This window comes from Scardinius erythrophthalmus (genome assembly GCF_964197995.2).
Source record: "Scardinius erythrophthalmus genome assembly, chromosome: 13".
NCBI lineage: Eukaryota > Metazoa > Chordata > Actinopteri > Cypriniformes > Leuciscidae > Scardinius > Scardinius erythrophthalmus.
The window spans coordinates 22,356,768-22,382,901 of record NC_138233.1 but is presented as its reverse complement, the minus strand read 5'-3'; the positions used below and the strand labels follow the sequence as shown (position 1 = coordinate 22,382,901).

General features: G+C 35.6%; 3 protein-coding genes across 4 annotated transcripts; 2 read left to right on the top strand and 1 right to left on the bottom strand.

The window, feature by feature from the left end:
* Positions 1–101: 101 nt before the first annotated feature.
* On the top strand, positions 102–4,034 carry pin4 (protein (peptidylprolyl cis/trans isomerase) NIMA-interacting, 4 (parvulin)). The gene is made up of 5 exons (XM_081382484.1): positions 102–523; positions 658–798; positions 1,198–1,268; positions 3,160–3,279; positions 3,716–4,034. Exons 2-5 carry the CDS (start codon positions 762–764, stop codon positions 3,872–3,874), a joined length of 387 nt encoding a protein of 128 aa, XP_081238610.1. The 5' UTR covers positions 102–523; positions 658–761; the 3' UTR covers positions 3,875–4,034.
* A 1,124-nt stretch (positions 4,035–5,158) lies between these two features.
* Positions 5,159–24,314, top strand: acsl4a (acyl-CoA synthetase long chain family member 4a). The gene is made up of 15 exons (XM_081382251.1): positions 5,159–5,372; positions 14,839–15,333; positions 16,178–16,355; positions 16,499–16,608; positions 17,258–17,396; positions 17,580–17,730; positions 18,216–18,339; positions 18,461–18,532; positions 18,617–18,756; positions 18,850–19,019; positions 19,792–19,866; positions 21,062–21,253; positions 21,346–21,460; positions 21,585–21,742; positions 22,593–24,314. Exons 2-15 carry the CDS (start codon positions 14,995–14,997, stop codon positions 22,748–22,750), a joined length of 2,121 nt encoding a protein of 706 aa, XP_081238377.1. The 5' UTR covers positions 5,159–5,372; positions 14,839–14,994; the 3' UTR covers positions 22,751–24,314.
* Positions 24,089–26,112, bottom strand: nxt2 (nuclear transport factor 2-like export factor 2). Of its 2 annotated transcripts, XM_081382253.1 has the most exons (6): positions 26,023–26,112; positions 25,730–25,797; positions 25,558–25,604; positions 25,019–25,105; positions 24,778–24,922; positions 24,162–24,645 (listed from the first exon to the last, which is right to left on the bottom strand). In XM_081382253.1, exons 3-6 carry the CDS (start codon positions 25,576–25,578, stop codon positions 24,461–24,463), a joined length of 438 nt encoding a protein of 145 aa, XP_081238379.1. In that variant the 5' UTR covers positions 25,579–25,604; positions 25,730–25,797; positions 26,023–26,112; the 3' UTR covers positions 24,162–24,460. The 2 variants fall into 2 exon arrangements, with proteins under 2 accessions (XP_081238378.1, XP_081238379.1); XM_081382252.1 differs by having other exon boundaries at positions 24,089–24,645; positions 25,558–25,797.
* Positions 26,113–26,134: the final 22 nt, after the last annotated feature.

The following is a 26,134-nucleotide window of genomic DNA, read 5'->3' as shown; positions in this document are numbered from 1 at the left end:
TTTTTCAACCTAGAGGTCCAGGGGGATTAGCGGAAGGGGCGGGACTTACCAGCTCTATTACGAGTTCAGATTTAAAGGTGAAGTTACGCAACAATAATGCTGATTGATTACATAACAATATTTGGATGTAATATTCAGTTCCAGTGAAAATCTGCTCCAGTTAATGAAGTAGGCTACACAGGTGATGTGTCATATACCAGTAAACTCCACCCGCTGGAACAGTTTCTTACAGTAACTGAATATTACACAACATCACTGTCAACTGTATCAACATCACTATTACAAATAGCCTACTCACAGACGTATACATATCTATGGCTTGGACACATTTGATTATACCTTACTATTATAATCTGTTTTAAACATAACGTGCAAAAATACATTTGCAATTAAAACACCTTAGCTCATATAAGTTACTGGTCATCACCATGAATAAAAAAATCAATCATCGCTGAAGAGAAAACAAAACTGTTTAAGGTCTCTAAATGTATTCAAGCGCATCATCTCTCATGTCTGCGCAAAGGTTTGCATTTACACTTTCTTATAATAATCGGCTTCACTTGTTGCATTTGCATAAGTTGTTTACTGCACAAGATAGACTGACATAAAGTATACTGTAAAACTGTACGCTGAAAAAAGCTTCCGCGCAATTTTCAGGCTAACCGCGTGGGAATCAGTGTGTTACTAGCTCCTGTGAGCTAGCAAAGGGTTCAGTGGAAACCATTGACTGTGGAAACACATCCAACACGAGGAGATAGAAAATGCCACCAAAAGGAAAGGGTGGCAAAGGTGCTAAAGGTAAACAACAAATATATGGTGCTGAACGAACACAACTGAACAAACACCATATCCAATTTTATGGCACATTTTTGAGTGTTGCACTATTTTGCTGACATGCTAGCTAGCTTAGTGTTTGTGGCTAACAGATCGTAAACATTGTTATACTATTTCAGCTGATGTTGTCTTGTTTTATACAAGAACAACTAGTGTTAATGAAACATTTTAGGCGATTCTGTATTGTATTGGCCATTGCATTAAATGTGCTGTACAAGTATAAATGTGTGAAATGCGTGAAGAATGTGTCCAGATGTCCGTTTCGCTTAATGTGGCAATTTCAAAATATACATAAAATGTATAAGTATTATTTAAATTGCCTTGTACTTTTCAGATGCTAAGATAGATGTTGTATCTGTGCAGGGGCTGCTGCTTCAGGCAGTGGAGACAGTGAGAAGAAGGAGAAGGCTCAGAAAGGAGGTACTGCAGTAAAGGTAAACATCTGTCTGTAAACTGCAGGGTTATTATAGTTAACTAAAACCATTAAAAATCGTCGCACTGTAAAATTATTGTTGGTTTCAATTTAAAAAGTGAGATTATTAAAATGAAAAATTTGAGTTAATACAATGGTGATGGATTGATTAACAGAAAGAAACTCAAAATATTATCTTATCTGAACCACATTGATTTGACAAAAGAAAAAAAAATTGGGATAAATCATGAAAATATATATATATTACTGGGCACTTAGAAATAAAAATAAAAGTTAACTGAAATAAAATATATATTTCAGCTAGTTGGCAAGGCAACATTTCTCTTTTTTTTTTTAAATATAGACATATTTAGATAACTACCTAAAATAACAACTTTAAAATTAAAATGAAAGCTGAAATATAAAGATTAAAAATGATTTCAAAATATGAATAAAAACTATAATCAGGGTTTCTGCGAATCTTAAAGGAATAGTTAATGTAAAAATGAAAATTCGGTCATCATTTACTCACCCTCAAGTTGTTTCAAACCTGTATAGATGTCTTTCCTCTGCTGAACACAAAGGAATATATTTTGGAGAATGTCTATAACTACTAGAGAGTTGATGGACCCCATTGACTTCCATAGTAGGAAAAATACTATGGAAGTCAATGAGGTCCATCAACTGTTGGTTACCAACATTCTTCAAAATATCTTCTTTTGTGTTCAGCAGAGGAAAGACATCTATACAGGTTTGAAACAACTTGAGGGTGAGTTGCTAAATGATGACAAAATTAAGTGAATTATTCCTTTAATTCACTCTTACACAAAGTTATGGCATTAAATGTTGCATGTATTGCAATAAAATTGATATCTTCATCAGTATTTTTGTCCTGTGTTCCAATAGAAAATATTGAAAAAATGAACAGAATGAAATGAGTTTGTGCTTAAAACAAGAACAAATATATGTCAGTGAGGAATGAAAACCTCACAAATTAAGTTGATTTTTCTGAGCTCATTGGCAGATATTTGTTCTTGTTTTATGCATAAATTCACTTTGTTTTGATAAGACTTCGTATTTTATTTCATTTTGTTTCTCCGGTAAATGCATCTTGATTAAAGAATATTTAGACTATTGCACTGGAAAACAAGATAAAAAATACTGAGGAAGATCATCTCTTTTTTGCATTGTGATCAGAAGGAAAAGTAAATGTTATGTCCATATTCTAGTGGTTGAGAGCAGAGGTTTTCAAGCTACTTTTTTTGTCAAATGAATGAAAAAGTGAAGGAGATCTGTTGGAAGATGTATTTTCAAACTCATTGTGTTTCTCCCTAGACATTTACTTTTAGAAAACATAGTGACGTATTGTGTTCCCTTCAAAAAATTCCCCAAATTTTCTCTACTTGGTCTTAAAAAGGTCTTGGAAAAAGTCTTAAATTATTCTTCATGAATCCTGCAGAAACCCTGAAATTATAGTAAAATAGCACTGGTATATGGTCCTTTTTAGATGTTTTTTTCAAGTTCCTATGAATATACATTTATATATATATATATATATATATATATATATATATATATATATATATATATATATATATATATATATATATATGAAAACATTTATAAAATGTAATTCATACATGTTTATTACGTGTTAATTGTTTATTAAATGTTAATATTCTTATTTTATCATTATATGAAATTAGAATTATTGTAACTGTTTGTATCGGCATTATCTATTGTTTACATTTTTTCCGCCGTGCTGTTTTAATATAGTACAATATGCAAACTTGTTTGCAAATAAGCTAAGGTGTCACAGAAGCCCTTTAAATGAATGATGTGAAGTCTCATTGTCACTGTCAAACTGCTATTTAAATAAAATAAAATACAAATTTTGGTCTATTTTGTGCTAGGTTCGGCATATTCTGTGTGAAAAGCATGGCAAGTGTATGGAAGCAATGGAGAAACTCAAATCTGGTATGCGCTTCAGTGAAGTGGCAGCACAATACAGTGAGGACAAAGCCAGACAAGGAGTAAGACATTTTTCATGTAGATAACAAGATATTAGTAGTAGTAATGTGACACTTGCATGCTATGAGAAATGTTAATTCCTGTAGTTCCTATGGGTACTGTTTGTTTGTTTGTTCGTTTTATCAGATGTCATTCAATGCACTATCCATGCAGGAAAATTCCTCAATCTAATTTGCATTGAACACTGAACCCATAGTATTCTATAGAATTTCTCATATTTCATATTACTTATTCTGTCCATCCTTTCCTAAAACTAAAAAACATACCTGGAAGAATCTGTTGCATAGTACCTTCAGATCTTTATATACCTTTTGTTTTACAGTTTTGATCAAAGTATGTACTTAGTAATTTGTTATTCGAATTCGGCTTTTTATCAAGACAGCCTAAATGTCTTAATGACGGCTTGTATAGCTTAAAGTTTTGGTTTGCATATGACAGGGTGACCTTGGCTGGATGACAAGAGGATCAATGGTGGGACCGTTTCAGGATGCAGCGTTTGCTCTAGCTGTCAGCACTATGGACAAACCCGTATACACAGATCCTCCCGTGAAAACGAAGTTTGGTTACCACATCATCATGGTTGAAGGCAAAAAGTGATCCCACTTAAAAGGACTGAACGACTTGATGTTGTGGTACAATTTACAACACTGCATTTACAACATAGCAACAATGCATTGTGCAGTCATGGAACGTTGGATTTTTTTATATCACCATGTATATAGGAGCTAATAAAAACTCATCTCAATGAGCAAACTGTTTTTGGTTCATTTGTCTCTTTTCCCCACAAATTTTTTTGTAACAAATTTCCAGTGAGTCTTCAGTTGTTTTCCATATACTACAATAGTTTATTTGGTAACACTTTACAATAAGGGTTCATTAGTTAAAGGAGAACTCCGGTCAATTTTAACATTGAGCTCATTTTTTTGTAAATTTGGAGTGCTGTCAGTACAGAGAACAACGACAAAAAGCGGGTATTTACATCCTGTTTTCGGTCGAAGTCCATAGTAATCGATTGTCGAGTTCACGCGCATAGGTTTAGTTACCTATGATCACGCGCATGAACTCGACAATCGATTACTATGGACTTTGACCGAAAACAGGATGTAAATACAGGTACGAGCGCTGGCTGAAATAACATCATTTTTATCCATATCTTTCACATCTACTGCAGTCAGATTCACACGCGTTGACTCCGAAGGAATCACTCACATGACCTGTGCACTTGTAATGACACATCAAGGATGTTAAGAGGCTAAAAGCAGGTTTAAATATTTTAAAAAGAGGATAACACGGTGTAGGCAACACCGATTTTTGTCGTTGTTCTCTGTACTGACAGCACTCCAAATGTACAAAAAAATTAGCTCAATGTTAAAATTGACCGGAGTTCTCCTTTAACATGAACTAAGAATGAACTATACTTCTACAACATTTATTAATCTTAGATAATGTTAATTTCGACATTTACTAATACATTATTAAAATCTAAATTCGAATTTTTAACATTAGTTAATGCACTGGGAACTAACATGAACAAACAATGAACAACTATTTATATCAACTAACGTTAACAAAGATTAACACTCTAACAAATGTATTGCTCATTGTTAGTTCATGTTAGTTGATGCATTCACTAATGTTAACGAATGAGACCTTATTGTAAAGTGCTTCTGTTTTCTTTTTTTACTACAGATCAAGAATATTATTTTAATATTACTTCCTGTGTTCAATTATCCCCAAAACACCACCAACTCTTACTTTACTGTCTAGAATATGATACGGATTTTACAATTTTTCACAGAGAAAAGATAGACTACATTACTTATGAAACCACAGAGCTTGCCATTTTAATTTATTATAACTAATATTATCACTAGAACCATTGTAGCCGTGACCTGAAGTGCACCAACAGCAACGGGAAGTGAATGATGCGCTTTTGCTCATTATCTGGACGACTATTGGCTGAAAAATATGGAGTCAGATGACGCAATATTTCCGGGTGTAACAGCACGCGCTGGAGGTAACTGTCGGTCATTGCGCTTGGCAGCCAGAAACTCAAGCAGTCGATCCGGCTCTGGAGGCAAGAGACTAAACGCCGGTAAGATTTAACGGCCATCATTTTCTAATCAGCTACTCGTACGCTACTATAATCTTAATACCGCAGAGCTTCTTTACGAGGGGATTGTTTTTAAAAAAATTCTTGTTTACTGCGACTTTATAGATGAATGAAAGATAAAGGGTGCGCTAGTTGGCTAACATCAGGGTACTTCATCAAATCTGAATATTATACGTCATTAATAGGTCTGAGTGACAATTAAAGTGTGTAAATTGACTTTTAGTACAGAATTAATCGATATGAGGCTTGGTGATGGAAAAGCATGTCTTGGCATCCTCTCGTGATGATGATGATGATGATGATGTGACGTTCGCAATTCGCATCCGTCAAAGAGCGCCACCATCATCGTCATCACATTTAAACGATCAGACTAGCGATATATAATAGCTTTGCCGGATTCCAGTAATCAAAGCGATCTGGGTTAAATTAAACGTGTTTCATTCATCAAACTGAGCCGTTTCCACGGTGACGGACGGAACACGTGTGCGTTGTGTCTCAAATCATGAGAGCTGCGTCGTGCCTAGAGGCGGCATTTTGAGCATTATGTGATCGCGCCCAAAATTAGTGCAAAGTGCAAATATATTAGTGGTGGTATGTTTTATATAGCCTAGCTTTTATTATCGAAATCAGTCTATTGTTACAGTCTAATCAGTCTAATGTTTTATGGTAGTTCTTACTTTATCTGACCTTTAAATCGTTTAAAAGTACACGTCAACTCGTTATGTGAACAGAAAGTTGGATTTTCGAAGGTGTTGATGACATGACAACCTCATCAGTGGATTATGCTAATATTTGTAAAGGAATCGTTGTCACAACCACTAGTATTGATGTAAAATTTGAAACTGTGCATTCAGGTCAACTTGCCATAGAGGTCAGTTTGTAAAAGATACAAAGATAATGGGATCAGATCCAGAATCCAATCATTCTATTCCCGTCTGCTGTGTGTCTGTCCACCTGCTGAAGATCTGGTCGGTGAGTGGGGTGAGCTGGAGGGATGCATATCATTGGCTGTCCAGCTCACTGGCCACTCTCACCAGGATTTAAGGCTTCAGATTGAGTATAACCTTTGTACAGGTTTCAACTTATCAGGGTAGATAAAAAAAATGATCCAGTCAGCATCAATGTTTCTTTATTTATAAGTTAATTTGTTACTGGTTAATGCTATTAACTTTGCATGAGCAAGGATAGAGCTGAAATAAAAGGATTAGTTCACCCAAAAATGAAAATTCTGTCAGTAATTACTCACCCTAATGTTGTTCCAACCCCCATAAGACTTTCGTTCATCTTCGGAACACAAATTAAGATATTTTTGATGAAATCTGAGAGCTGGATCATTCCTCCTGCAGGTTTATGGACACTATAACTTGCTGGCCCAGAAAATGTATTAAAGACATTGTTAATATAGTCCAAGTGACTCCAGTGGCTCAATCTTAAGTTTATAAAGCGACGAGAATACTTTTTGTGCGCAAAAATAACGACTTTATTCCACTTTTCATTTCCTTCTCTCTGGACCTCGAGTTTTTTTTAACTAGTGTTTAAGCGTAGTGTTTTTACCTAGTTGTCTGTGTTGCATATCACCATGTAGGCTCACTGTTGGGCGACGCTGGTCATGTGTGATACGTGGTGACATGGGTCAGGGTATATTCTGGCAAACCGTTTGCCAATCACGTCTAGCAATCGGCAAAGCAAACTGTGGCACACGCCATTTACCAACAAGCGATGGGTAATTCGCAAAGCACAATGTTATTTTCTGTTTCCCCAGCACGATACCATTGAACGGCATAAAGTAAGAGGTTTGAGAAGTAAGAGGCGGGGCACCAGTTAAAAAATTTCAAAGTTAAAGTTCACGCAAACAGGTATTAATAGACAAGGTCTATATTTTAATAGTCAAATATTGATTGTTTATAGCTGAATTAGTAGAACGCAATTATATTTGGAACATAGATAGAATATAGCCTATGGGAGTGCGGGGCACAACCTAACGCGGGGCTAGTTGTAACACGCTTGTTTTAAATACTTCCGCACATGCTTGGATGACGAAACTTTGTGTATATATATATATATATATATATTTTTTTTTTTTGGAAGATATCCATTGACATTTATTAAACCATAGCAAAAGTAAATTTCTTACTTAAATTAATTTTTCATCTCTATTTTTTGTGTTTATTTAAAATTAGACAAATCTGATATTATTTTAATCTCTAAGATGTTATTTAACAGTTGAGATAGTTGTTTAATGCTTCGCTAACTAGCAGAAGACACTAGCCGGGTTTAAATCCCAGTTGTGCAGGCGGGGGCATGTTGTCACTCTGCGTTACAATGTGCCCCTATTAGAAATATGGTATTATATTCTATACTTTTATTAATTTTATTGAGAAAACGTGAGAAAAAGGTGATAACTGACTGAGAGTCAATGTTCAGAAATTACTAATTATTTATTTGTTTTGAACTATGTTGTATAGCTGTGTTTTCATGTGTTCGTAGTCAAAAGTCAAAAATGAGTTTATATTTAATTATTAAAAATTGTCATTATGAGAACGTTTTTTAATTTATTTTATTTAGAAAATATTTTAGTTTGTTTTGTATATATTTTTTATTAGATCAGATAACATTTTAAGCTGTCATATGGTCACATGTTACAATGTGCCCCACACATGTTACAATGTACCCTACCTATGGGGCATGTCACATTTCACTTCCATTCTTTCGGGGTATATCAAGAAAAAAGTATATACTGTATTAATAAAACAAAAACACATAATTGTAGAAGACATGTGGTAAATTAATGTGGGAAAAAAAATACTCTGAACCATAAGTAGATTTACACAAACTGAGAAAGTCAAAAAGCGTTACTTTGTGCCCCGCTCTCCCCTATAATCCAATAAAGAATCCAACGATATAAGATATTGGCATGAGCAACCCCATTCTTATGTAATATCTTAATAAAATATCGAATTTAATATCTAAGTTCATACCTCCATTTTGTAATATAATTGTAAAGTCCGTTAACACAGATTTTAGCCTAATAGTGGTTCTCAAACTGGTGGCCATGCTGTAAAGCTTCCAGATGGTACAGGGTAGCCTAGCCACACTTAAGACGTTTTATGAACTAGAAATTTTCAGAAATTCAGTGTAGCCAATCATCAGAGAAATAAGACTTCCAACCAACATAATTTATTAAATCATTGCATAACGCATTCTAGGCTATTATTTCATGTAGGCTATGTATGGTAAGTTTTAAATGGTTTTGTGTCATTCATTTTCTGTGGAAAAAAATCATCTAAAGCTTGATCGTTTAATACTGAGGCTATTGAGAGTGAGGAGTTGTCGTCACGGTATAGAGCCCCTCCCCTCGATCCGCCATGTTGGCAGGATTCCAGCGGCAAAACATCATTGTTTACGTGTGCTGTTAACTCGGTAGTAGAGGAGGTTTTCGCAATTCCGCACTGTTTTACCATGCCTGGAAGTAAAAACTGCTCCAGTGTTTGTCACAAGAAGCCAAGCGCCGACATTAGGCATTTCTCAATAGCAAGTACGCAAAGTTCGGACTTCAATGTCAAGTGCAGCTCAGGAGAATGACTCCCGAGGACGCGCGTCACTCAGCTCGCTCTGCTACTCCGGTTATCTCACTCTGTATGTACATTTTAGGCAACAATAAAACGAAATATGTTATAAAACACTACACTGCCTCTTTTCGTTTTCATTTAAAGAAATCTTAAACATTACACAAATGTGGTTCAGGCAACGCATATTTATTATATTCACTACATGTAACGTTAGCATATTTATAACAAAACTTTTTTTTAAATTGTTATATTTAAATTGTTCTTTCCGTTTAAATTTTAAAAATATTAAACTTATTAATATGGTTCAGGCAATATATAATGTGCATTTGTACTCTGATCATCACTGTAATAAAAAAAAATAATAATAAAAAAACTAAACCCTGTCTCTTTTTGTTGAATTTCAGTTTTATCAATAATAGCCATTATAAAAGTAAGTAGCCTATAAGTAAAAAGTACAAGAAGCTATACAATAAGAAATAAAGCAAACGATTCAGTCAAACATACAAAGTCAGCGCTCTAGTCTAATATTACAACAACGGTAAAGTTAAATAGCCTAAATATAAAGTTATGAAATTTCACTTAGCCCTCAGTTTGGCCAGGGAACAAGATTCACAAGACCAAAGATCGCCCGTTAGGTCAACACAAGACGAATTATATGTTATCTTCTCTAAATACCGCTGTTTTGCGCTTGGTGTGAGCTTGTTCCTGTAAGGTCCCTTTTCTTTTGCTTTATCTTTTTGCATTGCTTTACTTTCTTCCTTTTCTTTTTCGTATTCGTAGATCAGTCTGTGTCCCGCTGAAATAATAAATAGCCTAATAATAATAGCCTAATAAATGCGCAAAAATGAAAGAGCTCTGGAATGTTTAGTCGCGCTTCTGTGTAGTTCTGAAGGCGTTGCCCCTGGCAACCGATAGCGTCTCCTTCCATCATGGCCGACAGGCTCAGACCCCGCCCAAATCAACCCAAGTCGGCACGTGACTCCTCACTCTCAATAGGCCTACATTAGATGCGCGGATCATATTTAACGTCACCCGAATCGGCTGCTTCTAATTAATAATGCACCGCCACCCACCCGCAACATAATTTTCTCTGATTTATAGATATCCGCACCCGATCGCCACATTACAATTATTTTAAGGCCGGTTTCATACAGCACGCCTGAGTGGTGCGTCGGAAAGAGCGTTTGCTGCGCGTGCGTGCCCATTGTGCTTTCACACCGGCTGCAAACAAACTCTTGGTGACGGCACCGATGATTTTAAAACCTGACACATAGGCCCTACGACTGTGACATTAAAAATCCAATTATTTATTTATCTACCCCCGCATTGTGTGTTCATGTTTTAATCTGCGTGTAATGTATATAAAAATGGTTTCAAATATTAACAGTCACATATAGCTATCTGCATAACCTAAAGATCGACATAATATCTGTTTTAGTAAAAAATATATATTTCTTTATTTATTTTCACATTTTAGCACTGCGCGGTTTTTATTCCCATTTTACGCACAAAACCCAATGGCCATGCAGGGCTTGTGTTCTATTTGGTAGCCTATTATGGTCTTATTTGTCACGGTGGTTTTGCTTTAAAATAAAGATGTTTTCTGATGTTTTACTGAAATAGCCTACAGTGAATTAGGCCTACACCATGTGTAAAATCCCGATGTTGTGTTTATTCACAGATCCTAATGGAAAAACGAAGAAGCATGAAGTAAAATTACGAAGCCATGCATAGCATGCGGAAAATATATTGTCTATATCAGACTTTGACATGCCAGTAATTTCATGCAGTCATGCTCATTGCTCACTAAAAGTGGCACTGATATATCGGGTAAATTAATTTAATATAACTAGGCTAACTCTCAAACAGTGTATCATTTATCAGCAACATATTTCGTGATATCGTCTAGCCATAAAGCTTATATGACTTTTTTGTAAAACTTTTAAACGAAAACGATGTGAATTGAGCTCTAGGCTATACGAATACATTTTTACAGTAACTTCATCTAACTTGATTCGTAAGTTCATCAAAACATTATCCAATTGATTGTTACTGAAATCGTTATCACTTAATATTTCTGTAGTAGGCTAGCCTACGGCCAAACAGCGTGATAGATCATTCATAAACTCGTACCAGACGTGTAGCCTACATGCGTAGGATTGCTGTAGGCTATAAACCAATAAAATCGGTTGTGTATAATTGTAGGCTATATAGCCTATAACTAATTCAGCTATAAACAATCAATATTTGACTAAACCTGGTCTATTAATAGGCTACCAGTTTGCGTGAACTTTAACTTTGAAATTTTTTTAACTGGTGCCCCGCCTCTTACTTCTCAAACCTCTTACTTTATGCCGTTCAATGGTATCGTGCTGGGGAAACAGAAAATAACATTGTGCTTTGCGAATTACCCATCGCTTGTTGGTAAATGGCGTGTGCCACAGTTTGCTTTGCCGATTGCTAGACGTGATTGGCAAACGGTTTGCCAGAATATACCCTGACCGACATGCAACACAGGCGCACTACGCTATTACACTACGTAAAAAGACTCGAGGTCCAGAGAGAAGGAAATGAAAAGTTGGACTATATTAACAATGTCTTTAATACATTTTCTGGGCCAGCAAGTTAAGGTGTCCATAAGCCTGCAGGAGGAGTGATCCAGCTCTCAGATTTCATCAAAAATATCTTAATTTGTGTTCTGAAGATGAACGAAAGTCTTACGGGGTTGGAACAACATGAGGGTGAGTAATTACTGACAGAATTTTCATTTTTGGGTGAACTAACGCTTTAATATGTCCCAGGTAAGATGTAGAGCTGCACGATTTTGAAGGAAAATTCGATATGTGATGCGAAATTGCTTTAAGTGTTAAAAAATAAATGTTAATTATATTTAAACATTCTTAAAAACTGAAAATTAAATAACCAATATAAAATGAAAGCATCAATACAAATTATAATATACATTGATCCATAATAAATCTACAAAAGTTTTTCGGTCAAGAGCATTGAGTGATTTCCTCTTTTTCTTTAGTTATTTGACATACAGTAGCAGATTTACTGTATTAGTCTCCTATCACTTTAAGATCTAACTTATGGATCCTTTTGACACACATCCAATTTCATTTCTAATTTGTTGACGTTCACTTAAGTTAACACATAACCGACTGTTTACATGAATCCTCAACATGCCATAACTGTGTGTGTGTATTTGACCGTTTGAGTGCAATAAGCCACGAAATAGAACTGAATTTGGGATCTCACGCTGTCTGAGAGTCACCTTTCTGCGTGCGGGCTTCAGGTGTGTGTGTCTGACAGTATCACAATGAGTCGTTTTCCGCAGCTTATTGCGCTTAACTCTTTTTAACGCCAAGCAAGTCACACGCAAGTAACAGTCGCGTTACCAGTCTATTGCTGCTATATGCGTCAACCTAAAACTGACTTTTCAACCTAAAACGTAACTTTTTGAAGTATAGCCTATTAAAATCATGCAGATGTCTCAAGCCGTTGCGATATGCATATTGCGATATGTACATTAACGATGTTTCGATAAAGTGCAGCCCTAGTGTGAAGTTATGTGAATGTTTTAATAATGTAGCCTATATTTAATTGTAGATGCTCATTTTTCCTATTTTACATTTAGATTACCTTTTCTGTCATTGAACACTTACTAAACCTTTAATAAAAAAAAAAACTGTTAAATGTAAATCTTTAGCAAATGAATATCCATTTTACATTGTGCTTACATTGTGATGTCTAAATTCACTTTGGTAGAACTTTATTTGCACAAAAGATTCCAAAAAGTTAAATATTGACCATTTATCAGTTTAAGGTTGTAACATAAAATAATCAAAATATAAATAATCCCTAGAAATCAGCCACTAAAAACATTATCTGACCACTAGTTTGTTGTCTTTCTTGCATTGGAATAGCATAAATTTGCCCTGAACTGTAAATCGGGTTGTGTCAACGGCATGTGCCATTTTACCAGGATTGATCATGACTTGGTGTCTGTGCCCCAAAATGTTGTCAGCCTAAACAAACAGAGAGAGATTACTAACTGTCATAATAAGAGGGCTTTGGTTATCTGAGTCAGTGGACTATGTCCTACATTAACCTTGTGCCATTTGTTGATGCTTTTTAACAGCCCCTGCAGATGGTCACACTTGTCTTCACTGTCAGCTGGGACTTGAAGGATCTAATTTCATAGACAATGCACAGTTTGTTAGCACAGCAACATGACTATGCAAAACTATGCAAATTTACTTAGGTCTTTGTGTACAGGTTGTAGCATTAGTGTTCGGTTGAAGTCGTTTCTTGTATCCGTCTATGAGTAACTCATTTTTACTTCCTTAATCTGACACCAGTCATTTGATCAAGAGATGACCTTATCTGCCTGTGATGAAGCTCTAAGCCAGAGTTCACCTACGTGGCTAATGACGGAGATAACCCAAGGAAATTGATTTGTTTATGTTTTTTTTTTTGATAATTTTGTGTGTTTCCTTGAGATCTAGACTAATCCATGACTGTACCAGCAACAGGAACACTAGATATGAGTGTGTCAAGTTTTAAACAAACATTAATCTCCAAAAGCTAGATGTGTGGTAAACATGTGTCTTAATATCACACTGTTATTTGTTCATTGTTCATTTGTTCTTCCGCCCTGTCTTTAGGCTAGAGCCGCCCTAGCAGGGTGTTTCTGACATCATACTAGTGCAATTAAATGAGAACCAGAGAGACACTGTTCACTGGCCTGGAATGTGTCTCTTCCGCAGCACATGTGACTGTCCTTTAACAAGCCTTACTTTTCTCATTAAAGTGTCCGACTGAATGCAAACTGTTCCGCTTGAAGCCTCAAACTTGCTCTTTCTCATAGAAATGTCGTCACCTTTATTTATATAGTACTTTATATAATACTGAATGTTTAAAAGCAGCTTCACAATGATGAGCAGGGAGTAATGACCATTAAACTTCAATAAATGAGAGAAATTCATTCTGCTGTAAAGCATCGCTATAGAAAATACGAGTGTCATTATTCAGTTCAGTGTTGATTCAGTTCAATAACTGTAATGTTCTATGGAAGCTATGGAAGCTTGTTTCTGCCACAGAATAAAAAGTAACAAAATTGCAGCTTTTTAATCTCACAATTCGGACTTTATAATTCGCAATTGCGAGTTTACATTTCAGAATTCTGAGATACTAAGTCAGAATTATGATAAAAAGTTAGTTACCTATTTTAATTGCGAGTTCTGACTTTTTTCCACTCAGAATTCCGAATGTCACAATTCTGAGGAAAAAAAAGAAAAACTTAGAATTAAATGGCAAAAAAATAGTCTTACAGGATATAAACTTGCAATTATGCGGCAAAAACGTTTTGCAATTCTGACTTCTAAATTCTTTTTCTCTGAATTATGAGATATAAACTTGCAGTTGCGAATTATGAAGTCCAATTTGTGAGATAATCTTGCAGTTGCGAGAAAAAAGATTCAGAATTGTTAGATAAAAAGTCAGTTACCTTTTTTATTTTTTCATTAAGTGATTTTTTTCAAACAAGATTCCATAATGAGCAGCTCCACTGAAGACGACAGTGTCGTTATTCAGCTTTAATGTCGATTTAGTTCAGTTCAAAAACAGTGTAGATGTTGCAAAATTCATAAGTTATGAAACTAAGTCGAATCAGTGGTTTCATCATTCAGCTCACTTCAGTTCAAGTTTTGTTTTCATCCAATAGTGTCAGTGCAGTCAATTCGATTATATTACTGAATATTAAGTAGGCTATCTTTTAAACCTAAACTAAGCAAGCCAAAGTAGGGTACTGTGCTTTGGTTGAGTACACTCGAATATAATAAATTTCCTCTATTTCTAACTGTCATTCTCACCAGGTTGCACATTTTGGAACCACATATTGGACACTTCCCCAGTCTTTCTGAACTTTGATCCCGATTCTTCGATCCTCAGTTGGACACAGAACAACAAACTGACTCTACCTCAGGCTTGGCCTGATCCCTTCATCTTTCAGTCCCCTTCAGCTTTTCAGCATGGACCTGAGTACCGTTCTCTTGTTCCCAGTACACACAGTGGTGTGGCTCTACTCCGTCTTAAGCTTTCTGCCATGGTACTTCCTGACTGGAGCCCAGGAAAAGAAAGTCCTGGCAAAGAGGCTCAAATCCAAGTCGACCACCGGTCAGGCGGATGGACCATATCGTTCGGTGGATCACTTCGACTCCCTGGTCACGGTGGACTTACCTGGAAAAGACACTCTTGATAAGCTGTTTGACTTTGCGGTGCAGCGTTTCGGTAAGGCGGACTGCCTGGGAACCCGAGAAGTTCTGAGTGAAGAAAATGAGCCTCAACCGAATGGGAAAGTTTTCAAAAAGGTACATATTCTGTGATCACACTGCAAGAAAATTGGCTATTTAAAATTTTCTGCTGACCTAAATTTTCTCATGACCTTTTCAAATTTGGCTCACGTCAGACGCTGGTGTAAACAAGCGACTTTCCTAAACAGGCCTGTTACATAACGTTTGTACATTACATTGTACATTGCCGTTCAAAAGCTTTTTTTATGTTTGAATGTTTTCTCTTATGCTTACCCAGGCTACATTTATTTGACCAAAAATACAGTCAAAACCGTAACACTGTGGAATAGTATTGTGTGACTTTATCTATTCTATTGGAATACATTTTAAAATGTAATGTAATGCAAAGCTGAATTTTCAGCATCATTACTCCAGTCTTCAGTGTCACATGATCCTTCAGAAATCAACCTAATATGCTGATTTGCTGCTGTTTAATAATATTGTGGAAACCATTATACTTTTTTCAGTATTATTTGATTAATAGAATGTTAGAATATATATATATATATATATGGATGTTTTTTTTTGTAATAATTCAAATTAAGAGGTTGTGTATATATTCCTTTGAATATGAACTTATATATTAATGTTATATTTATGGATATGCATACATTTATAGATTTATAATTTATTAATTTATAAATCATATTTTATTATTATAAATTATTATTAAAATATTATAGAAAATGTATTAGTGTGCTTTTTGCTGTTCACACTGTCATCCTAATAAAAAAAAACATTTGGTCCACATTCAAATGCTGTGTGAACATTCCAAAAATCATAATTTGTTGGAGAAAAATAAACTCCATGTTGAATAATATATTTGTTAGTATGAAGGTGTTTGATGGTTTTGTCTTGGCAGTTAATTCAGGGTGATTATAAATGGCTGTCCTATGAGGAGATGGACACTGTGGTCAGTCAGTTTGGGAGCGGACTGACAGCACTAGGCCAACAGCCAAAATGCACCATCGCAATTTTCTGTGAGACGCGGGCAGAGTGGATGATCACAGCTCAGGCCTGCTTCAGACGCAATTTCCCATGTAAGGAAACAGAAAAATATTTCATATGAGTCATAGGTTTTATCCCTTAATTTCTTGTGATGACTCAGATGTCAAAATTGAATAAATGTGTTGTTTAATCTTCATCTTCTTTTGTTGACCTGTGTTTCATTTGGTTTTTGTAGTGGTCACCTTCTATGCGACTCTAGGAGAGGAGGCAGTGACTTTCGGATTGAATGAGTGTGGAGTTACACACCTGGTCACCAGTGTAGAACTGCTGGAAACCAAACTGAAGGTAAGCTTGTTTGTTAGTCAAAGGCCGAAAACATGTTGCTAACAATCCAGTTTACTTGCTATATTACAGATCCAAGGCAAAAGAATAATTATTAGATGAGTTATGAACTTGCAGTCAATGAATCAAATCCTGAACACAGCCAACGCTTGTTTTCAATCGTCTTTGCTAGCTCCACTCAAAACCAGTGCAGTATGAACTACAATCAAACAAGTGACTCTTGTTAGCTTGTGCTTATAAACCGTTGCAAAAATGAACTCATGAGTTGTCACTTTGAATCAGCAATGAAATCTTCACTGAATGAACACACTGAATCTGTCAGAAAGATCTTACTCAGTGACTGAATCTCAACTCTGTAAGAAACAACACAGGGTTTAACAGTAATGCCTCATCAGGCCCTATTGTAGTTTAAAATTTCCCAACGGGCCACCAACATCATAAGACATTCCGTGTCAGGACAGTTTGACATTACGCTGACGACAGCTCATGTTGACATTTTGTTGGTATTAAGTAAGCAAAATTCATCATCAGTCCAAAGTTGGAGTTAACATCTGGTGCCAGCTGGCTTTACTTACCCTGCCACTTGAAATATTTAAATTATGGAAGCATTTAATGAAAAATATATTTCCTTCACCTTTTTATTCCCATACAGAGTGTTCTTCCTCAAATGCCCAATCTGAAGCACATCATCTATGTGGACAGCAAGGGCATCAGCACAGCAGGATTTCCACAGGGCATCCAGATCCACAGCATGCACTCTGTGCAAGAGCTGGGAGCCAAGCCAGAAAACCGTAAGAACGCTTTGATACATCTTATAAATAGCACAGACTTTACAGTTGACATTTTATTTATATGCTAATTAACCTTTTCACAGATTGCCTGTAGTTTACCCTCCGTTCACCCACACAATATCGACAGAGCGATTTGCGATCTCCATCACCAGAGAAGAAAATAATGTGTCCTTTGTGTTGCAGTGAACATACCAATAGTGAAGCCCGTCCCGTCAAACCTCGCTGTTATTATGTACACCAGCGGCTCCACCGGGAGACCTAAAGGGGTGATGATCATCCACAGTAACCTGATTGCTGGAATGGCAGGCCAGTGCGAAAGGATACCTGGATTGGGGTGTGTATAATGATCAATAAAATGCAACAGTGGCCGCTTACTTTTTCAGTGGTCTTGGTTCTGGAACTATTTTTCCCATTCATTTTCCCCATAGGGATTTAAAAAAAAAAAAAAAAAATCGGTATAGACTTATAAGCCATTAACCAATTAAACCAGCTTTGCAGTGAATTTATTTGAAGCAAAAAAATATTTGAAAATCTAAAATTTATTTGCAGACTCGTGGGTAATGTAGTTTTTAAACAATAATTCTGCTGTTAAACATGATTATTTAAAAAATAGATTGAAATAATGCAGGCTGATGACTTCAAAAATAGCATCGATTAACAACCTCATAGCTTACAGTAGGTTTCTCTTTAACGCTTCGTGAGTTATAGTTAAAAATCAATTCCTCAATATGGAATTTTGTACTTCCGTAACACAACTGTTGCAGTGCAACACTGCAATGCAAACGTGCCTGACATTAAAATGTCTCTATGCTTCCACAGACCAAAGGATACGTATATTGCATATCTTCCTCTTGCTCATGTCCTGGAAATGACGGCTGAGATCTCATGTGTGACATACGGCTGCAGGATCGGCTATTCCACGCCACAAACGCTGTCTGATCAGGTACAGCACTTCAATTTGTTACTGGATCAGATAAATATAGTCACACATTTACACAGATTTGTGAGGTTTTTACAAAATATGTTAATCTGAGATGATTGAATTGCTTGTTTCTGCTTTGTAGTCAACCAAAATTAAGAAGGGAAGTAAAGGTGACTGCAGCGTGCTGAAACCTACTCTAATGGCAGCCGTACCTGTAAGTCGGACTCTTCTGAAACGATCATCTTGCTTTGTTCACTTAAATAATGTTAAAATCGGACACTTTCGTTTCTTCTGTCAGGAAATAATGGACCGGATCAATAAGAACGTCATGAGTAAGGTGCAGGAGATGAGCTGCGCTCAGAGAACACTGTTCAAACTGGCTTATGACTACAAGCTCGAGCAGATCAAGAAGGGTTACGATGCTCCCCTGTGCAATATGTAAGATGATATGAAAATAGGCCTTCATTTAATCACATTGCTCTTGTTAATGAGTCTGGAGTTTTAATCGTCTCTGTTCCTCGATGTGTTCAGTTTGTTTAAGAAAGTCAGATCTTTGCTGGGTGGGAATGTGCGTATGATGCTGTCCGGAGGAGCTCCTCTGTCTACCGCCACTCAGCGCTTCATGAACATCTGTTTCTGCTGTCCTGTTGGTCAAGGATACGGTCTTACTGAGACCTGTGGAGCAGGCACTATAACCGAAGGCAAGTAGTCCTGATGCATCTGAAACATCCTTTCCAACCTATCACTGTTCGTTTTACCATTACTTGTAGAATCATATTTAGAAAGGCAGCGATAGCTTCTATTTACAGTGTAAATATAATTTATTGCTATTTAAACAAAGTGCAAGTAGCAAATAGATTCTTTTTACACCAAGTGAAAATAGCAGTATTTGCAATAAGATTTAGTAGATAGATGCTATTTATGGTTATAAATAGTGGCAGATAGGGTACTATTTGCACCTCAGTGTTGTTGTACATTAAACGGTCTACAATAATAACATAGAATGTAAATGATTATATTAATTAAAATTATTAAATGGATGCTGCCTTATTGGGACAGTAAAGCCCTCCCTACACCTACTCCTAACCCTAACCGATAAACACTATTATTAAATACACATTATTTCCACTTTTTGAATATTTTCTTCATTTTTATTGAAAATAAATGCCTTTCCGATCTGTTGTGAGATGGGAAAAGGGAGTTGAGCAACTTCGGCAAAAGGCGGATATGAACTCGGGTCGATTTGCATAAAAATGTTACTGTTGACAATCCGGCTTCTTCCGTAATTTCGTCTGGCCCAACCAGACATTAGTGGGCGGAGTTAATGTCAATAGCCTCTGCCAACAAGGCGGGCTATTTGCACTTAGTGTAAATAGACTCTCTGATTTTGGAATATCTTCAGAGATATTTGTCCTAATGCTTCAAGCTGTGACCGTGGAAGTTATGATGACATCTGTTTTCTTTGTTGTGCAGTTGCAGACTATAGCACAGGACGAGTAGGTTCTCCTCTGATCTGCTGTGAGGTCAAACTCAAAGACTGGGCTGAAGGTTGGTCAATGTACCCTATTCCATTTAGCTACTTGTTAATATCTTAAGAAATAGTCCACTAAAAAGTATGTATACTCACCTTCATGTTGCTCCAAACCTGTATGCTGTTATCTTTTTTGCAGAGCACAAATTAAACAAAAAAAAAAACTGCTTACTTCTATTTCAGCATTACTGTAGCTCAAACAGTAGAACAGGGCGAAATCAATCGCAAGGTCATGGGTTCAATTCCTTGGGAATGCATGAACTGATAGATATGATAAAATGTATACACTAATGCAGTGCAAGTCACTAGGATAAAAGCATCTACCAAATGCATAAATGTAATATTGCATAATAAGTAGGGATGCACCGGTATGAAAAATGAATTTATAATTGATAGCCGATAACCAATAACCAAGATTTATCATACCTGAGCAGTCTGATAAATCTAAATTCAAGTTTTTATATATTTTTTGAGAGCTTGATTGCAAAAATCAAGTGTCTCACCATTAATTTTTTATTTTTATTTTATCGGGCCGATAACAATAACATTAAAAATGGACATATATCAGCGATACCGATATGGTGGCCGATATATCGTGCATCATCTAATAATAAGTAATCTGATGGCATCTAGACTAAAAAATGCCAAAGGTATTGTTTTTGGTGTCGTGAGCTTCAGCTAAGCAGTGTTGTTATTGTTAACAAAAACAAAAACTATTACAAATTGTTTTTGTTCATTGAAGTAAAACTGAAATAAAATCAAATATATAATTTACATGGAAAACTTGGACTAAAATGACTAACTAAAATGTTTAAGTTGAAGAAATAGAATTACTAAAACTGTCACAAAAATAAATTAAATAGAAATATAAAAATACAAACAAAAAAATACTGAAATTAAAATGAAAACTGAAAATATAAAAATAAAATATGATTAAAAGTATTGATAAATACTATAATAGTATAAATACTACTAAAATAACACTGCTGGTAATAGTATCAGTAAATAATGGCTTGAATTACAATCCGTTTCTCTATGAAGTGTTGTTGCGTGATGAGCTGGGCAACAATGGTCTGCTTTTGTGTTCTATGGAAGAAACTAAATAACGGCATACAGATTTGAAATGACACGAGGGTTTTTCAGGTGAACTGTTCCTTTATCTTTTAGTTCTTGTTACAGTGGTCGTAATTCTCATTATATGCTTTCTTTCAGGTGGCTATACAAAACATGACAAGCCTCATCCACGTGGTGAGATCCTCATCGGAGGTCCTAATGTAACCATGGGCTACTACAGGAGTGAGAGCTGTAATAATGACGACTTCTATGTGGATCAGAACGGACAGCGGTGGTTCTGCACTGGTGATGTAGGAGAGATGCACCCTGACGGCTGTCTTCAGATTGTTGGTATGTCTACATTCAGCATCACAAGTCTTGTTTTCTGGTTGAATCAAAATCACACGTTTATTTTATCTATCGTATTATTTTGTAACGCCTAGATCGCAAGAAGGACCTTGTGAAACTTCAAGCTGGGGAGTACGTCTCTTTAGGCAAAGTTGAGTCAGCCCTGAAGAACTGCTCTCTCATTGACAACATCTGCGCTTACGCAAACAGGTTTGTACACTCGGCTTTGTCTGACGCATATGGGATGTTACTGACCCTAACAAAAGGTCCTCTCTTTAGAACAGCAGATGTACTGTATACAGACCTCTTTTTTCTCTCTCTCTCTGCCCACCAGTGACCAGAACTACGTTATCAGCTTCATTGTTCCTAATCAGAAGAAGCTGACAGCTTTCGCCAATCAGAAGGGCATTGAAGGCACATGGGAAGAGATTTGCAACCACCCACTTATGGAAAGGGAAGTTCTGAGAGAAATTAAAGAAGTCGCAACTTCAAGTGAGTGTTACTTCCAGGTTTTGTAGCAGCACGGTACATGGTGTCTAAGTTCAAAATGGGGTCACTGTATCAAGGCATTTACTGAAGCTAAGTAAAAGGAGGCCCCTGAAGGCCTGTTGAACACCCAGTCTGAATTTTTAGCATAGTTTTTTTTTTTTTATATATATATATAATAATAATACTAATCCTTATAGAGAGACCATTCAGAAGATGACAAAAATTCAACATTTTACTTATGTTGTAAATACATTTTGGTACCAAAAAATAGCTCACAATTTTTTTTTTTTTATGTCATTTATATGGTTGTTTAGTTCATCAGACTTCGTGCACACTAGACCTTAACTTGAGTTGACGCTACTTAAAATGCACTAACATACAAAAGTTTTGGTTCAGTAATATTTTTAAAAAGAAATTAATACTTTTATTCAGCAAGGATGCATTAAATTGATCAAAAGTATCAGACATTTATAAAATAATGTGACAAAATATTTCTGTTTCAAATAAATGTTCTTTTGACCTTTCTGTTAATCAAAGAGTCCTGTGAAAATGTATCAGTTTCCCAAAAAATATTAAGAAGCACAACTGTTTTCAACATTGGTAATAATAAGAAATGTTTCTTGAGCAATAATCAGCATATTAGATTAATTTCTGAATGATGCTGAAAATTCAGCTCTGCCATCACAGGAATGAATTACATTTAAAAAAAAAAAAGTTATTATTTAAGTTATGTTACAGTTATTTCACAATAAAACAGACCCCAAACTTATGAACGTTAATGTGTACATATTGGAATTGTACGAAATGTTTTCATGTCAGAGCTTGTCTTCTAATAATCTTTCCATAATTCTAGTTAAACTCCAGCGCTTTGAGATACCAGTCATGGTCCATCTGAGTCCAGAGCCTTGGACCCCCGAAACGGGCCTGGTGACGGACGCATTCAAACTGAAGAGAAAGGAACTGAAGAACCACTATCTCAATGATATCGAAAGAATGTATGGCCACAAGTAGGACCTTCATCACAGCCAAAGACATCTTCATCAGTTCCTCACCGTGCAACATTGCTGTGTATCAATAAATGTTAAAAAACACATTTTGCCACAACTTTCACCACTGCCCATTGTTTAGTGATGCACACTGATTTTCGAAGATGAACAATGTTGATAAGCCTGTATTTTCTGTATTTTTATTCCTGAGCTTTATGGGCTTTTCGTTCAGAGCTCTGTTGTCTCTCTGCTGTGAACTAGTTTACAATTAGAGTTGTAGCTGAGTAGCTTGAGAACTGTCGGACAAGGGACGATATTCAACTTATCCAGCATGAAGTATCCACTAATTTCTCCTTTTAGTATATAAAAGGAGTCTCTTGTAAAGAGGATTTCAACCATTACAACAGCGATATACTGCCATCACCTCGTGCTTTTTTTTTTCAATATGTGTGAAATTTCATTTTCTTTGTTAAAAAAAATGTTCATTTGCTTGGTTTGGTAGTTTGAACAATGAAACCGCTAGCTGAAGTGAAGTCATTGCACTGCAGAATTCGGCCTCCTTTTAGAGGCAAGTAATATATATTGATGTTTTTGTGCCTTCTGATTGGTCACTATTTTAAACGTTGACTCTTATTGGCTGTAAATTATAATTCGATTATGTGTGCTCCATCCATGCAATGCATTAGGCATTAGTGTCTTCATAATGGTTACAAACCATGTTCTTTATTTACTAATGAGACTTTTTGTTGTTGCTGCTGTTATGATTCACACATTTGCTAGTACATATTTGCTTATGGAATGACTCAGGGCAGGTTGACATGATAGGCAAGTGTTTTTTGCTTATTTGTGCTGTTAAAATGAATTAAATGAAGGGATTTTTTTATTTTATTTTTTCGGAATAATATTCCCCTTATGCCACAGCGGTTAATTTGTATTACATCTGTGTCATCTTTTTTTAAACCACTCATTTTTGTGCTAAGTGGCTGTCTGCCACAAATTCTTGTATCTTTCAAATTCCACTTCTGCAGGCTTTTAATATATATTTGGTAATATATGTCATTAAATCAGTTTTCAATACTTAATGCATAAAGTTAAAAAAAAAATTTTGTAATTTAGCCCCAGAAAATGGATTTTGCCATTAATATTGTATTCTTTATATTAATTTATTTGGTGAAATCTATACATTTCATTTTTACCCATGTTAATTTATTTTTGTTTTATTTTGAGAAAGTATGATCTGTACAGGTATTGTCACATCTTGGCTTGTTTTATTCTAGGAAGTGTATTTTATTTATAATAATTTTATCATTTGCACTATTCTTTTTGTCAGGGATTTTTAGCCATTGTTAAATGAATAGCCATTAATCCAAGAAGTCCAGCAGTCACTACTACCCTTCTGGAATGATCTTTCCTCCACGGCCCTCAGGGTTCCTATCACCACCATAAGCAAAACCATACAGCAGTCAAGTGTTTGCATTGAGAAATTGTAAATTTGCTTGTAGAATGTTCTATGATGCTTATTTATTCTTTTTATTGTGAGTCTCTGTATGTAATACACACTGGGGACGAGTAAAATCATTTTCTACTAACTTTGAGTTATTCCATTTTACAAACACTTCAACTGTCTTTTTATTTACAGTAAATACTTCAATTGCAACGAGTTTACAAAAAAAAAAAAAAAAGAAAGAAAACAAAAGCTATACAAAAAATAATAGTAATAATTTGACACTACAATTCAGTTTGCCCAGTCTTGAAAGCGAAAACAATCGCTTGCAATCTTCCATACTGGCTGATCACTGTTTGGAGAGGCTTGGGCAGTTAATAGGAAATTCTGGTTGAAGTATCTCTGTTTGTTTCCTTCAAACTTCACTGAACCAGCTGTAACCACCAACAAAGTAGTTTGGCCCTGAGTTGCTTGTTCTGTTAAAAAAATATTAAATAGTATTAGATTGAATAATTACAAACATTTAATTCACACGTGTAGATTTTCTTAATACAAAATGACATTCAAAATATGAAAAAGCATAACAAATGTAGTCTTAGTTTGCATACCATGCACAGGCTGGCAGTCGAGAGTGTGCACTGTAAACTCGCTGGAGGGAAGAGACTCAAAGAACTCGCCGAGAGCATCTTGTCCAGTGACAGCATTGCCGTTCCACACCAGCGTTGCTTTGTCCAGATACAGCCTCATCAGAGTCTGAAAGCAATCATTCATTATGGAGAATGCTTCAAGTGCACAGCTAATTAACATCTTAAATCAGCATCCATTAAGTGAAGTTAAACTTGAGCATACCCTTCTTTTCTTATCCATACAGTCATAATAGATGTTGACGAATTCCTCCGAGTATCTGCATGACTGATCAACTTGAGCCCTGAAATCCTGATCAATATCGAACAGAATAGATGAGTATTAAGTTATGTACAAGCTTTATAAAAATGATCATTCTAGAAGAAAATTTCAGATGGCACTTAGAGGCTTTTGCATCTGAACTCTTCATATAGCCTATATACATGTGGTAATTTACTCACCCTCAGGTTGTTACAAACCTGTATGAATGTCTTTGTTATGTGGAACATAAAAGAAGATATTTTGAAAAATGTCTGTAATCAAACAGTTGACGGTGGCCACTGACTTAGTATTTTATTATTCCCATACTATATAAGTCAATGGGGCCCCACAACATTCTTCAAAATATATATTTTTTATGTTCAGCAGAAGAAAGACATTCATACATGTTTGGAACAACTTGATGGTGAGTAAATAATGACAGAATTTTAATTTGGGGGTGAACTATCCCTTCAACTAATGAATGTTGATATGAATGAACTTACCACCGTTGCCGCCGCAGCCATGGTAACTAAACGTACACTCAACCAATCTTTGCGATGTTCAGTCGTTTTAAGTGTTTGAAATCCAAAATATCAGAATTATGTTATCTTACTTTTTTCGAAAAACAAATCCAACATCGGGAAAAAAAATGTGCTCAAATGTGTTTGTGCTCACGATTACTGTTCCGCTGGAAAACCACACCGTCATTCTACGTTCCCACCATAGTTCCAATCGATAGGAAACTCCACGGGGAATACAAAATACACAAATATAAAAATATTTATACATAAAGGATGAAAATGCATAAAGGAAGAATATGTTTCTTTTTTTTACTATTCATTTTACTACTATAGATTTCCTCAGCATGGCAATTGGGCTGGACTCTATTAGTAAATTTATATGTATGCATTATGTAAATTAGTAAATTCTGTTAATAATTCTGTTAATTAATAAAAAGATTTACATACTTCTTAAGATAACCATAAATAGTACAACTCGGCTTTATTTCATTTTAGGAACTTTTGCTAGAGTTTGTATATTTGTTTTAATCAGGCACCATTCTGCGGCACCTAAGTAAGT